Raw genomic sequence first — 16731 nt, 5'->3', positions numbered from 1 at the left:
GTTTTTCTCCCTGGAATGTGGCAAAGGTTGTTTTCCGCACATTCTCAGTGTTTATTGCTCTTGAGCATCTGCCACATACAAAAACTATCTTGCTAGTTAGCCTTCCTTTGATATTGCTGCACCTCTTATGTGTCCATAGCTTACACTGGGTACATCTTATGGAGTTTCTACCTATGCCTTTTCTGCAGATCGAGCAGGGCCATCTACCTGAAGGGGTTTGTGTCTTGTCTACCTTCCTACTTATTAGGACTAGGTTGACTCTAAGGCCCTTCTATTCTAGTCCTTGCTTCCACACCTGAAACTTCTCCTATATTTCATGGTTTGTGTGTACACTCGTGTGTGTGTGCATGTATATGTATGCTCTCTCTCTTTCACTCACACACACACATGGGTGTCGGCTGAAAAGTTCATAGGCTGGCCAAGGTACTGTTATGGAATGTGACCAAGTGAGGTTTATTATTCAACATAGTCCCCCTTGCAGTCCACAAACTCCTTCCATCGGTGTTGCAGCACCTGGATCCCATTGGTGAAAAAGCTTTCATCCTGTTGGTCAAAAATGTCATCAACAGCAGATATGACGTCATCATCACTGCAATACTCGTCCTCAGCGAAGTGGTTTTTCATGTTGGGAAACAGATGATAGTCATGTGGGGTCAGGCCAGAGAGGGTGATCAACTAGTTCAAAGCCATGCACAGTAGCCATTGAGGCCAAGGTCTTGTGTGCTGGAGCATTGCCCTAATGAAACAAGACCCCTTTTATAAATTTTTCTGGGTATTTAGTCTTGATAGCCTTTCGTAGCTGCTTTAGCAAGTTCGCATACTCGTCTCCATTGTTGGTGTGGCCTTTTTGAACATAGTCAATAAACACAATGCCTTTTGCATCCCAAAAGACTCAGGGCATCACCTGCAGACCACACAACCGTGACCTTTGGAGGAGATGAGGAGGGGTGTTTCCACTACATGGATTGTCCCTCTGGCTCAAAGTGATGAAGCCAACACTCATCCTGAGTTAGGAAACCAGCTGGATCTGACTCAATGTCAGAATTTCCTGTGATATAATCAGCTTGCTGTGCTTTTTATCAGGTGTCAGATGTGGCACCCACTGAGAAGAAACCTTCGTTATGCTTAGTTCATTGTGCAGAATATTCTCAACTAGGATATACTAGCAGCATTTGCTATTTGATTTATGGTCAATCGCCTGTCATCCATCAGCATGTGGTAATTGCAGATTGTCCAGACCTTGTGTCATCTTCAAGACTCTCCCTTCTCTTAAATTTAGCTTCCCACTTTTGCACTGTTGATAAAGCTGGAGTGTCATCCCCTAATGTAGCAAGCATATCAGCACGAATGTTCTTGGGGGCTAAACCTTTTTCTGCCGGTACTTGATAAGACCACTTTTGCCAAGTTTTGATAAAACCACAATGCCAAATTTTGCCCATTTTTAAGAGAAGTTGCTACCAGCTACTTTTGAAGTCTTTTTTGAACAGTCAGATATCAGTTTACCTGTAAAGAAACTATGTAGTTATTAATAAGAAGAGTTGAAATTAATGCATGCTCTCCTTTATAGTCAGCTAATGAGCCTTTTCAGCTCACCTATTTTATGTTTTATTTAAAAACTCATTATTGCCCTTTTGTTTTGTTACTGTATCTTATGATCTCTTCCTCCACATCTTGCCATTATTCTCATTGTTTCTCCATCCTTCCAACACCACTGCATTCCCCATTTCTATGCCTCCAGTCTTCCAACATACTTTTCAATTCTTCTTTGAAGGTCCTGATAGAATTTTCTTCTTATAGAACTTATTCTGATTTTTAAATTTTAGCATATACTGCCTGGTATATTTAGGTAGTAAGATAACGTTCTCAGGCGGCACCGACGAAGATGTTAAGACAAGAATAAGTAAGGCAAGGACCGCTTTTCACCTGTTAAAAAAAGTATGGAGCACAAGTGTAATTTCAATAAAGAACAAAATAAAATTTTTTAACACTGACGTAAAAGGGGTGTTATGTTATTGTATGGGGCTGAGACATGGCGAACAACAGTTAAGTCAAATAAGCAAATACAATCATTCATCAACAGATGCTTGCATAGTATACTTAAAATTAGATGGCCCGAACACATAAGCAATATGGAGCTATGGCAAAGAACGAATCAAGTTTCGATTAGGGAACAAATATTTAAGAAAAAGTGGAAGCGGATTGGTAGCACAATTAGAAAGGACACACCAAATGTAGCGAAAAGTGCTTTACAGTGGAATCCGGATGGATATAGAAAGAGGGGTAGGCCTAAGAACTCGTGGCGTAGATCAACACAAAAGGAACTAGAGAAAGGAGGACATTCATGGCAGAGTATAAGTATCAATACAAAACTGTGCTATCTTTTGTGCAAGTTATTTTTTGCTTATTCAGTAACTTAGAATTTGTTGCCATTCGAAAATTTGCATCCACTGGGGCCAGCACCCCAGAACATAACTCATAGACAACACGCTGCATAAATTATTATCTGATAAGCATCTGTCATTTTGGTGTATTGCTTGTGATCAGTTTATTATGGAAACTTACTTTCTCAAGAGAAAATTTTGTATCAGTTAGTTTTCTAGGAGAAACTTTGTCATCAAGAATTTTGATTCACTTCTTCTAAATATACACTTTCTCACATGCACACAAACCTTTTTGTGAACAACTTTTTAACCTTTGTTCTGGAGCTGTTATACTCCATGTATTCTAAATCTTAGCAATTGAAAATATTTTAAGTATGAACATTTTATTTTCCATTTACTCCTATAACAAATTTATGAAAATCTAAAGCTATCTTATAAATTTATATTATTATATTAAGCAGTGAATTATAATCAGTTCCGTTACCTCACATTTGTCTACTTAATATACACAATCTCACTCTGATCATATATATTTTATGTACAAATAAGTGTATTTTTATAATAATATAACCCTTGAAGATTGCCAAGTAAAATACTAATTTTTTCCTTTTTGAAATTCCTTTTGTTATATGGAAATAATTTATTGTCTGTACTTAATATTTAAATTTATAAAGTATAATCTTTTGTTCTTGGGTTTTGCTTTTAATATGCTATTTATTGATTTTGTTTAACAGATATTCTGTGAAGCCAAGAGAACAAGCCCTAGTATATTGTATTTTCCACACATCAATTATTTGTGGAGTGTTTCGAGTGAAACATTGAAAGCTACGTTTTTAACAATGGTCGATGATTTAGATCCTTGTTTACCAATCCTACTTTTAGCCACCAGTGAAGTTCCTTATGATTTTCTTGATGATGATGTGAGTTACTTTTCCTATTTTGAAATATGCATGAAATAAATATATTTATTGTGTATCAATAAAATATAAAACTAGGTTATTACTTTCTTTTTCAGTTGAAAGAACTGTTTGATGATCTAGCAGCTGAGGTTATGCATATGAGTAATCCAACAGAACAAGAACGGCGAGAATTCTTTTCAGATTTGTTGCTGAATCAAGCTGTCAAACCACCAGTCAATAAAAGGCAAAGAAGTATGTTCCACTTTATTGTAGATTCACTAATTTCTGATACATCATTACTATTTATGTATTTATAATCATTTAATTTTAAGCATGTAGCTAATATTGATTATACAGGCATGATAAAATGTACTATACAGACATACTGTATATTAAATCCCTTTATATTGCATTATATTATGGTGTATATAAAAATAAGATGATAAATTAGCCATCTTATAATTTTAATAAAGAATACCACCATATTTAAGTTAATAATATTACTTTATTTAAATAGACAAGACCACCTTATTTTAATACATGAGACTGCTTTATTTTAATTAGAGAAAATACCTAGTTTTGTTTGTTTTGACTCTTATTTAACAATTCATTGAGCATAAGAAGAGTACCCATTTGTAAATCTCTTGCTGGAACAAAACAGCTTGATTGAAAATGTTCAACATTTTTGTGTTACTAAATAGTGCATCAGTCATCACTATTTTCTCATTCATCTTCTATAATTGTATGTGGATACCTGATCTTGCAAATTTGCTTCTTTGTGTACAATATAAAGGATTTAGTCCTTCATATTCACTATTAAGAATATGTCACATTTTTGAGGGGATGGAATTTAAAATTCAAACTGTTTCTTTTACTATTTCCATAGAATGAGTTGTTTATTTCTTCTTTTTTTAAATATCCACTCACATGATTTTATCTTCATTCAATTGTCCATTTATTTCAGCTCGAGTCTTAGAAGAATTACCACGTGCACCACCCCCTGTTCCTCGCAAACTAACAGAAACTGAATTGGCAAAACTTAAAAGCCATGAAGAAGCAACTCTAAGAGAGCTAAGACTCTTCTTAAGAGATATATGGAATAAGCTTGCTAAATGTCGCAAATTTGCTATCTTTATGCGACCAGTTGATATTGAGGATGTAAGTGGTTTTGTTATATTTTCTGAAAAATTTTTGAGTTCATTTTGTTTGTATTTCGAATTTAATGTTTAAAAAAATGTTTCCTGCAGTCAACTATTTTCTATTGAATGTCTTCTTTTGGATTTTGCTTCTCTACTTCATTGTGGTGAAATTTTTTTTATTTTAGAACTTTGTAGATGTGGTGAGCATTAAATCAACCACAAGAATGGATATTAGCATGTAACGCATTGTTTAACAGAACCATATTATATGAATAGAAAGTTTTCAAGTTGTATCAACTCAGGAAATGTCTCTATTTATTAACTTTGAAATTGTTTTTTTTTTGACTGCTGTCTTTGTCTTTTTATATCCAATACATGCTAATTCTTCTAGAAATAATGTTATAGGTTCCAGATTATTATGATATTGTGAAGGAACCAATGGATTTGAATTCAATGCTTAAAAAAATTGACAATGAAATGTATCCGACTGCTCAAGAGTTTTTGGATGATATTGACTTAATATGGCGCAATGCTTTGGAATATAATCCAGACAGTGATAGTACAGGTGGGTTCTGATAAGATTTTTATTCTTAAATTAATTTTTTATGAAGGATTTTTGTTTTATAGAGTTTCAATATATTTGGTTTTATTAACTCATTTTGAAATGTTTAGAATCTATTTTATCACTCTCATGATCATGTTGCATCTGTTTTTCCATGTTTGCAGGATTGGGTAGCTTTTCTGAAACTGGATGCCCTCTTATGACAAAAAAAACAAACAAACAAAGATACAAAAACAAACAAGAGTACACATTCACTATGTGTTTTAATAATTGTGAATTTAGATTGGGTTCTTATAACAATTGTAACACTTTTGCTTAGGCCTTTGCAACAGAAAAGATTTTACTTAGGTCTGTGATGGAAGTTTGTTTGAATATTACCATATAAAATAAATTACTAGCTAATATTCATTGAAGATAAATAACAGCATTGTAGTGTAGAAGAAATGTGCTTATTATTGCCTTTTCAACTGAACTGGAGTGCATATAAACCAAGTTACACATAATGTAGAATGACATGATATACTGAAATCTATAAAAGAAAAAAGCTTGCATGGCCACATATTTTCACAGAATATTAGAAATGAATAATGCCAGTTGAGACAACTACATGTACTGACTGTTGGTGAGCTATGCTGCTCCTTTCACATTGTTGAGAAAACAACTGGCATGTGCCATTTATTCATATATATATATATATATATATATATATATATATATATATATATATATGGACAGGCCTGGCTGTGTGGTAAGACTCTTGCTTCCCCACCACATGGTTCCAAGTTCAGTCCCATTGCATGGCACTTTGGGCAAGTGTCTTCTATTGTACCCCCGGGCTGACCAAAGCCCTTTGAGTGGATTTGGTTGACAGAAACTAAAAGAAGCCCACTGCACACGCCTGTGTGTGTTTTTGTGTCTGTTTGTACGCCTACCACCTCTTAACAAGTAGTGTTAGTGTGTTTATGCCCTCATAACTTAGCCGTTCAATAGAATAAGTACAAGCTGTACAAAAATAAGTACTGGTGTTGATTCATTCAATTAAAAATTTGTTAAGGTGATGCTCCAGCAAGTAAAAGGCTACAGGTGAGTGGACGAAAGAAAGCAACACTCAACAATTGGTTAACTGAGCCTGATGAGCTAGGTTTCTTTAAGTTGCAGGGGCTCAAATCAAACTGTTTTTATCAGTTCAAATATGCTTGAGACCTTCAAACCTGTAAGAAGGCCATTCATTGCATCTTGCCATGGAGAAAAATTATCCCTGTAAACAAAAAGGTATAAACAAACTTAGTTCCAAGTGTCCTCCACCTAGATTCATGGATGCATGCATTTCAAAGAAGTTACCTTCTCATAACAGTAGTAGAAATATTATGCAATCATGCATTTCACCTTATCAGTGTCCTCCAATAAATACAATATATGAAGCTCCAAATACGTACACTTTTCCCTGTTATGCAAATAATAACCAACCTTGCATGTCATAAAATAGCAGACAAAACCCACTTGAGATGTATGTTGCACTTTGCTGTCCCCACTTTTTTGATATATAATTAGAGAAATTTATGTGCATGATGTTACTTTCAAAGAATTTTGGGTGTTTTTTTTTAAATGTTTCTCATTTAAAAGTTGATTTAAAATACAAAAAATCTAATATAAATTATCACTATGCTGTAAAGTGAATTAACAACATTTAATGTGTTAAATTTCATTTTTCTTACATTCTAAAATGTTTGCATACCCTTCTGAATTATTTCATATACTACAAAATAAACATCACTAAATTCTTATTCTGCAGTCACTCTGATAAAAATATATTTTATATTATACTGAAATTCCATATATGTTTTATCTAGGAAAGGCTATTCGTCACCGAGTTTGTGCCCTGAAAGATATGGCGTATGCTGTGGTGAATTCTGAACTTAATCCAGAATTTGCTAAAATGTGCCAAGATATTGTTAACTCCAGAAAGAGAAGAGGCAAGTGTTTTCTAATTATTTATCTATGAGCAGAATGTAAGTGCTTGACTATAAAGTAGTGATGCAGTTTCAATTTTCATTTGAAGCCTAGTTGACACTTCTACTTCATTTAGAATAAAAGTGAATCTCATGATATCCATTTTCCATTCTATTATAAATATGTATAGAACCTTTCTGCCAAAGTGATAAAGATATTAAACCAAACAATGTTTGATTTGAATAATAGCTGATGTGTTAATGTTCTTGTTTACCCCTTCATTACTTTATTTCTATTTCAATTAAATTAATGATAAATTTTGACTGGTTTCATAAAACAATTAAATTTTTCTTAAGTAATGTATTAAAGTGGTGTTTGGAATGCAACAGAAGTTTCTTACATGAACTGAATTTTTGTCTCAAAACCACTCAGATTATTGGTAAAATCAATGAAATGTAGAAAACTTTAGAGTGTATAAACAAGTTATATGTATACCTAAAATAGCCCATGTTACTGACTACAATATATCAAAATGTTTGAAGAAAATAAAGAAATGAATTTCTCTCTCTTACATAGGAATTAACTAATATTGGGTCATCCCATAAATAATGTGGTTTTTTTATACTTCATTTATTTTTCAAAATTAAGATAGACAAAGTTCTTTTTCAATCTAAAATATACTCTCCTTCATTTTCTACAATGCTCTTCCATCTATCTGGTAGACTTGCAAGGGCCCTCTTCCAAAATTCACTTGTCTATGACAAAAAATTTTCCTCCAGTACTGTTCTGACCGTGTCTACAGGATTCATATTTTCTCCGTCCAAGTGATTTTAAAGATTGCGGAATAAATGATAATCAGATGAGGTAATGTCCAGAGAATATGGTGGGTGAGGCTTCATTTCCCATTCACACTGCTTCAGCCTTTAGAATGTCATCCTTGCTGTATGTGACCGAGCATTATCCTGATGGAAGAACACTTTTTGTCTTGAAACCATAGATGGTCGTTTTTCTTCTAGCACTGACATAAGCTGCTCAGGCTGCTTACAGCAGATCTCCTTTGTTATCGATGAAATACTGCTCTCTCTCACTTTTCCAATTTTGCATTTGATATTAGTTGTAGCATTTTCATGGTCACACAGGACATTGCCAAGGTTCACAAATTGGCTTGTGTCTTTGACAACCTGTTCTTCAACCATTCGAGTGGGTGTTAACTGATCCTTGACTGACCTCCATTGACTTCATTATTTCTTCATTCATTCTCGGTCTGATTTTCCTTGGCACTGAATTATTTCCTGTAAACTGTCTCAATTGACGATCTTGCATTATTGATGGAATCCAAAGTTTTCATTGACCCACCAGTGCTGATCTTTGCTCTGGATACCATATTTATTGTCATCAATGGCGTTTTTATTGATGAAATTTATGGTTAGAAATAAAAATAGCAACAATATGCAGCCTAGTATGTGGACACTTGTGGTGATGTTAATGTATATTGTGTTGTCATTTTCCATCTTCACATAGCATCTTGAGATAAATGTTTCTAAAGATTGAGCTGTAGTGTTCCAAAACCTGTGGAGTTTTGTGATGTTCAGCAAATACACCCAATGAATGTTATTGTGGAACACTTGACTCTGTATAAAGAAAAGTGAATTGTCCTGTAGTTCTCCCCATCTTTTCCTTTCTCTTGTTCATGCCTGTCTCTTGACTTTTATAGCATATTGATGATCTGGTTGTTGCAAGATGTTGCCAAACAGTTGCATTCTTCATCTTATGTCATTATTCCTTGGAAGGGTTTTGCAATGAGTCTCTTTATAAGACTGTTTGAACCATCCTGAATCATTTGAAAGAGGAAATATATTAAAGTTTTCAGTTCATTCAGTTTCTGGAATCAATTCAGCATCGCTATTATCAACTATGAAAATTGAAGTATTCATTTCAAAGTCCAGCACATGCTATGCTTTTTTTTATTTTTTTGTTGCAGCCATTTCTACTTGGAAAATCATTCATATTCAAAGTCACTATTACACAAGGCTTATAAATAAGAGAAAAAAAAGAAAGGCCAAACTGATTTCAAGAACATCAAATTCATATCATAGCAATGTGTTTACTTTGTGAAATTTTATCACTATGGTAGTAATGATGTATGTCAATAATTTGATTTAAATACAAATTGTTAGATCCAGTGGTGCTGGGTGGTTTTGGTAATGAATGGGTTCAAAAAGTAAACTGACTTTTCAAGTTTTTGCATTCTGTTTTCTTTGTTAACATAAATGGTCCTTCTCTAGTTACAAATCTCTTCTGACAGCTTGACTTTGTTTTTTGTTTTTTTTATCAGAGACTAAAATGGTGATCATTGTTATCTCTCAACACATTGATTTTTATAGTATTTTTATATTCTTTCATTGGGTTTCATTACTAATTTTTTTTTCTGTCAGTTGGTCTGGTTATTTAGTTTAGATATTGGCATCCTAAAACTAAGATAATCTAAATATCAGAAACATAAATAAACAATATATTTTTTAAGCTTACAAATTGAGTGCCTAAAGCTTGTCAACAACTTTTCTGAAGAATGATAGGAATATTAGATGTCTATTATAAAGGATGAGCATTTTCAATATTTGGTTTTAGTTTTGAAATTAACATAGAAAAATTATACAAGAAGAAATTTAGAATAACATATATAAATGTGAATTTAATCTATGATCTACAACACATACATGAGGGGTACGGAAAAGTTCCTGGCTTTGGGTAAAAGAAAATACAGGAGGATCAGTTAATTATGATTTTATTCAACATATTCCCCTCTCAGATTCACACACATTCCTTCAGCTTTTCTAAGCCCTATAAAAGAACTCATCAGGTTTGGCCTCCAGCCGACCCTTTTGCAATACCCTTAAAGCCAGGAACTTTTCAGCACCCACTTGTAAATGATTTCAGGGACTTATGTTGAACTGCCAATTAAACTGCAGTGAAGTATTAACCCATAAAGTTTGCAATTTCAGTTGCAAGTGATGTCAAAGATGATTTTGTTAGACCTTTCTTTTTATTCTGTTATAGAAATATTGGTAAAAGAAATCAAATTGTGGATATTACTATATAATCCCCATTGATAATTTTGATAATTATCAAAACCATTATCAAACTCATTTTATGAACAAGATTATAATCTTGTGCATGAAATGAACTTGACAGTGGAATATGACCATTAGACAAAATAAGATATATTTAAAATTGAAATTTGTCTACATACATACATACACATGCATTATGAATACATTGTGTATTTTTTTTCTTATTTATTTAGGTGAAGTTAATAAGGTTACTAATATTTTCTCACTTCAACCAGAACGACCAGATACTCCTCCTGTAACTCAGCCAGTTGCTACTTCCTCTAACATAAATAGCCAGGTAAATGCTCTCCCTTCAGATTACCCTACGAGATTCAGTCGGAGGGTAAGAGGAATGGATGCAGAATCTCAGGCACCCCTTGAAGTTGTGGAGAAAATATTTTGTCAATCAAAATCCCCATCAAAATCTAAGTCATACCGATCAAATTCCTCCTCTAAATCTCAGGTTACCTCAACTGAGGTAGAAAGTGTAGAATGTTTCTCTGAGGATCAGCTTCAAAATTCTGACCAATCTTCACCTGTAAATAAATCAAAACCAGGGCGTAAGTTACGCTTAAGAAGAAGGCGTTCATCTGCTAGCAGCCGACATGTCAAAAATGGACACTCTGGAGATGATGAAGTTTCTGGTTCAGAAGAAGAACAGTGTACAAAAAGTAGGAGTCATTCAAGTGAATTGAATAATGAAACCCCATCCACTTCAAAAAACCATACAAATTCAGAAATGGCTACCTCTGGATCTGCAACTGTTTCATCATCTTCCACCATGCAAAATTACCCATACCGAACACGGGGACACGATCAAGCTTCTCCTGGGAGGGCCGAACAGCAACAATCCAGTGCTATCACTGCCAATACTACTACAACTAATAATAGCGCTGCCAATGGTTCCAACACTTCTTTATTGTCATCATCGTCATCATCATCATCATCGTCATCAGCTAGTACATCAAATGTGACAACCTCAGTTTTGCTGTCATCAACTGTAACCTCCACTAGTGTGCCTACCTCACACACCACTGCCAATACAACGAGGAATGGTCTTGATAGTGGAATTGGGAGTGCAATAGAGAGCAATGGAGAATCCTTGGATAGTCTGGATCAAGCCAAAACTGATAATGTAAGTTGTGGAATTTCTTAAATTTTTAAGTAGATTTATTGGCATATTAAGTTATTTCTTTTTCTCTTATAAGCCAGTAAATAGTTGTTTTATTAATTGTAATTAAACAGGTCCTTGCTCTGAATAGGTTGGATATTTGAAAAGATTATTGTGTGTGTTATTAGTAGTTATATTATACATTTATTTGTCTGTGTATATAATATGCATGTGTGAGTGTGTGTATATGTGTGTCATGTTTTACACAAATATTTATACTCATAAAACATGTTCATTTCTTCTGAAATGAAAATCCCTTTTTAAATATTCTTCTCTAATGTGAATTTATTTATATATTTTGTGTGTATGTACACATGCACAAAAATGAAGTTTTCCTAAATCAAAATTACTGGTGATATGGATACAAACTGAGGTAGATAACAGATGACTAGTTTTAGTTATTTTATTTGCATTATACAGTTACCCTTTAATGTCATTAATTTACACCACCTCCCCTCATGTATTTGTTTTTATCAAAACCATGTTTATTACATTTAATCATCATTAGAAATAATTGTAATAAACCCTGGATAGTAAAAGCAACAAAACAATTTGTAGTTACTGTAAATCATTTTTTCTTTTTTTCTTTTTGTAGAGAAAAATTTATCAGGAACCAATTGAACAGTTGTATCTTTTTCTCCTCTCTTCGTACATTTTGTGATAGCAAGCAATTTGATTATTTTTAACCTTCTGAATGTTCACAGTAGTATATGAACACTCATTCAGATCCCTATGCATTAATTCTTGTTTGACTGACTCTCTATCCTGAAAGATTCATCAAGTTCTTTAACTGAGTCATTCCTTTCCTTTAGTTGCTTCCTTTCCTTTAGTTGGTTCAATGAGATCATTTTCATGTAAGTCTTTTGAATATTACTAAATTATGAAAATTTCAAGGCCAAACTCTTCTCTGATGGTAGCAATATCATCAATAATTTCATTTACTGGATTTTTAAAATCATTAGTACATTCATGCAAAAGATGCTATTAAACTGCTCACCTACAACCGGCTTCTATCTTCCTATGACTCTTAATTATTTTCAAATGCTTGTAAATTTTTCCCAGAGTTCTTGGAGAGTAATAAGTGTCTTCTATTAGTCGTAACTTTAATTGCCCATGAGAAAGTTCTTAGAATATAATAGGTCTTGAATACAGTTGATATTTAGGGCATAGGCTATAACAGCAATGTTGTATATGGTGGTAAAAATACAACCTGCATATGAGTACAAAATGTTTATGCCTTAAACATTAGTACAAAATATGAGTTAGGATGGCTAGGAATATTATCAATAATCTAAAGAACTTAGAATTTTAAACTATTTTTGTTGCAAAACTTCCAGACAGAAATGTAACATGAATTGGTTTTCACACAAGACTAGAGAACTATGCCTTTTTTATTTGATTGCCAAATGACTTGGAAGAAATTGCTTCTTGTTTCCTTTTAAAGCACTTGAGTTTATTATTTGGAAATAAGCATTGCTATTTTAATTTTATGTTTCTCTCTGCACTTTCTCCAAGTAATATTGTGTGACCAAGTTACCATACATTTTACTGGAAAATGTTTTTCATTGTATCTTTGAGAATGCATCAGTTTCATCTGTCATCATGATTATTTTCTTTAATTTAGCAGAATATTTAGCTGCAGTATCTTCATCTGTATTTGATGATTTTCCAGTTGTTTCTCCACTTCAAATTTTGAAATCTTTTAACCAGCCTTTGTTAGCATAAAATATCACAATCATGCTTTAATATTTGTTTTCTTTCAATCAAGAAAAAAGGCTCAGAGCTTTGAGTCAACTAGCATTAGCTTCTAGTTGTAATCTTCCAACCAAAGAATTAATATATCCTCTGTCTCCACTATTATAGGTCTTTGATTATTAATCCTGGCAGTTTTTAATTTTCTCCAAAGTAGTTTTTTAATAATTGGTTCATTAAAGCTTAACTCTTTTCTTGATCTTAGTTTTGTTTTTGTCAAGGTAAAAACCTTTGAATAATATTAATATCTAAAGTAATAACATTTTCTTCTGTTTCAGTTACTTTCTGCAATGATATAACTTTTCTTGTAATTATAGTTAAATATTTTTAACTTCAAAAGGCTTAAATTTGTAAAACAAATTTGTTAACACTGAATGGTAGGCTTCATAAATTGGCTGGTTTAATATCTTTTTCACCATTGAATACCTTTAGCAGTGTCCACTCTGTTGCAAGTGTTATGTGCTTTCATTTAGTTTAATTTAGACCTTGACCCATTACAGAATCAATAAGAGTATTATTTCTAACAAATGGCCTCTCTTCATGATTTCAAAATTGTGGAAATACACTTTTCTTTGCTTTTCTACTCATCATAATCTATATAATAATTTGCTTGTTTATTCACTTGTTATACTTTAGTTAGTTACAGAGGTGGAGTGAGTAAAATTGGAATAAGAGTGAGAGATAAGTAGAGAAAGATGTATAATAAGGCCAAATGTGATTAGTTGAAGGGAGAGTCAAAGAGCAAGAGAAAAGAGGGAGGGAGAAGTGTTCACAACGTGCCATAGGGTGGGGAGGGAAAGAGATATGTTTCAAATACAATATTTAGCAGAGGGTAATGTTCTGGGTGGTGAGGTTAAAGAAAGGCAGGTGGAGAGAGATGGACAGGGGAGGCAGTTACATTGAGAGGAGGTGGGGGTGGCAGATAGTAGTTGTACTGTAGAGATACATTGATAGCAAGTAAAAGTAGATATAAACAACTTGACTGAAATGAAATGAGTTTTGTTACTAAAAATTGTAGCGATGATGGTGTGTTGATAGTGAAAAGTGTTTTTGAAAATACAAACTTTTCTCAACAACACTAAGAGTAAAAGATGTTTTATATGACACATTCTACCAGTGTCCGAAGTTTGAAAGTATTTAGTTACAAAAAATTAATTTCTCGATCTGCCGTTCAAAGGGAAAAGATCCATATATATATATATAACTGAGATATGTTTTGACCAAAGATTGATCCAGGCCATGTCTAACTTAATATCACCACCTGATAGCATTATCTAAATCCTTTTTAAGTCAAGTTTTGTGGTATTATGGTCCATTCAAGTAGTGAGTTGTTGAGTTCAATGGGTAAAGATCCACACACACACACACATATATATGTTCGTTCACCTTTATACTTTAGTTTGTTAGAGAGAAGGAGATGGAGTGAGGAAGAAGAAGAGGGAATGTGAGAGAGCAGATAGCCAGCCAATGAATTACGCTGTCACTCATGTGGTTAGTGGAAGCGAGAGGTGACGCGAAAGAGAGGAATGTTAAAGAAATGAAGAGGGTAATTTCAGGGTTAAAAAGTTTGTTGAAGAGGTTGAAAGAGAGAAATATAAAGTGCTTATCATCATCATCATCGTTTAACGTCCGCTTTCCATGCTAGCATGGGTAGAGGGAAATTGTAAAATCATATAATACATTATTGTAACTGAAAGTGAAATAACTTAGCAAAATAAAAAGAAAATCATTCTTCCTTTCTTTTCTGTTCTGTGGAATTTCCATGGTTTCCATTAGTAAATATAGTCCAATGGTGAGATATTCAAGAAAAAACATTCCAAAGTTTCCACACATTTGAAGTTTATAATGAGGAATAATATTAATTATATCAGAAGTACACTTTCTCTTTGCCTTTTTCTGAGCATGCTTCCACAGAAGCCTTGCATCCACTATAGACATTGGCTCTTGCTGATCTCCAATTCACATTTTCCCTTTAAATCCATTACAAATCCCTCTTCTTAATACTGCCAGTCTTCTAGACCTAAACTCCAAGTTGGAAATAGTAGCAAGAGCAAAAATATATTCTTAGATGTTGGTTGGGGTCATCCTGAAAGTTTGACATGTTAACATTCCCACCTTTGTACTCATTCAATGCAATGAAAGCCTGTCAGCTCTACACATTAGCATTAGGTTTTAAAGTACACAAAACATCAAATGGCATTTTATGTGCTACTTCTCAGAAAAGCCAGACCCTTCATATTTTCTCAGACTATTGACCAATGTCTCTCTCTCTATCTCATACAATCCCTTATATTTAGGTCCCAAGATGAGCAAGAAAGATAAAATGAGAAGTTAAGAGTAGTAGGCAGAGAATGAATATGAGTAGGTCCAATGACATCTCTTGTTATACAGCTAGCATGAACGATAGTGAAATAAATAAGTGGGTATCAAAGAAACATTAATATAGACTTGATATGATATATATCATGTCTCACAGCCTCCATTTTTCAATGCTCAATTTGCCAAACTTGCATAGGTGGTCTTTCATCAATTATGAGATCAGTCTTTACAACTTCATCCCAAGTTTTTCTTGGGCTCTCTCTTTACATGGCACTTCTTTATACAACTTTCATCTTCCATTACATCACATTGTTGGTATCAGTTTTGTCATGTCTTGTAAATTTGTACCCAATTTTTCTCTGAGCTCAGTTTGCTCCATTGCTTGTGTACACTAATATTACACATTCAGTGAAATATATCATGCCATTTCATTTCTTCCTTGTTTTTCTTTTTCTACAAATCATCTGTTTTCAAGACTCAAACCCTGATATGCATCATCACAATTTTGTGCTTCATACAATCTATCTTTTACTCTAAAAGAGAAGCCCTTTGTTGCTAGCAGAAGTAATAGCTCTTGGAAGCTTTTTATCTAAACCCATTGTTACTTCGGTTTTCAGAACACCTTTCCCTCATTGCTATTTAGGTCACCTAGGTACCAAAAGCTATCAACTACTTATAGACATCCTTCCAAGCATCTGATAAAATTTCTTCGTATGAGGCAGGTGCAAATAATAAGTACTAAGTCTATGCTGTTAACCTACTTGTGATTCCACCATACAGCTTGTATCCATAGTTTACACAGTATTTAAAGTATCCAGATGTTTATCTAAACTCCAAGTTGGAAATACTGGGTCAGTGCATTCCAACTTCTTTGTGTCCTTGATGGCAGTTAGGTCCTATTTTCTCTGCTACTTACTAATATTTTAGCCTTTGCTAAGTTTAATTGAAGGCTTTTGAACTATGTTTTTATATTTGAATTTCTTGTCTAGTTCTACTACAGATTTACAGATAAGAACTAGATCATCAGTATATGAGTTTCTGTGGACAGCTGATCTTAAACTCTGAATGAACAGAAGGGAGCTGAGGATTGTGCCTTGAATTTAGCACCAATGCTAAATTCATTCTGACAAATGGATGTTTCATTTTGTGTCAACTGGAAAATAATTTCTATATTTAATAGTATTTATGCTTTGCTTTTATGTTTTCTTTAAAAAATCTATGCTATTATCATAATTGCCAGGCTCCAACTAACTCCCAAACTACAGAACAAGAAAAAGGTGCTGCACCAGAACTTGCTGATATCAGCCCACTGCCAGTTGAAAATCAGGAAACTGAAGGTATTTAATCTTCTATTATTATTCAGTTTAAATTCCGCTGAGTTTGACTATGCCTTTCATCCTTTTGGGGTAGATAAATTAAGTACCAGTGAAACAGTGAGGTCGATGCAA

The 16731-nt window shown here is 33.5% G+C and overlaps 1 protein-coding gene across 2 annotated transcripts in view; it reads left to right on the top strand.

Annotated features, from left to right (window-relative positions):
* Positions 1-16731, top strand: part of LOC106883269 (ATPase family AAA domain-containing protein 2) — a 73781-nt gene that overhangs the window by 54384 nt on the left and 2666 nt on the right. For both annotated transcript variants that reach the window (XM_014934211.2, XM_014934212.2), the window contains exons 17-23: positions 3116-3301; positions 3397-3532; positions 4245-4438; positions 4825-4984; positions 6832-6954; positions 10236-11176; positions 16524-16620. In XM_014934211.2, coding sequence (XP_014789697.1) covers positions 3116-3301; positions 3397-3532; positions 4245-4438; positions 4825-4984; positions 6832-6954; positions 10236-11176; positions 16524-16620 — 1837 coding nt within the window. The remainder of the gene's footprint in view (positions 1-3115; positions 3302-3396; positions 3533-4244; positions 4439-4824; positions 4985-6831; positions 6955-10235; positions 11177-16523; positions 16621-16731) is intronic.

This window comes from Octopus bimaculoides, chromosome 19 (genome assembly GCF_001194135.2).
Source record: "Octopus bimaculoides isolate UCB-OBI-ISO-001 chromosome 19, ASM119413v2, whole genome shotgun sequence".
Taxonomy (NCBI): domain Eukaryota; kingdom Metazoa; phylum Mollusca; class Cephalopoda; order Octopoda; family Octopodidae; genus Octopus; species Octopus bimaculoides.
The sequence above is the reverse complement of the archived record's forward strand: the minus strand, read 5'-3'. Positions and strand labels throughout refer to the sequence as shown.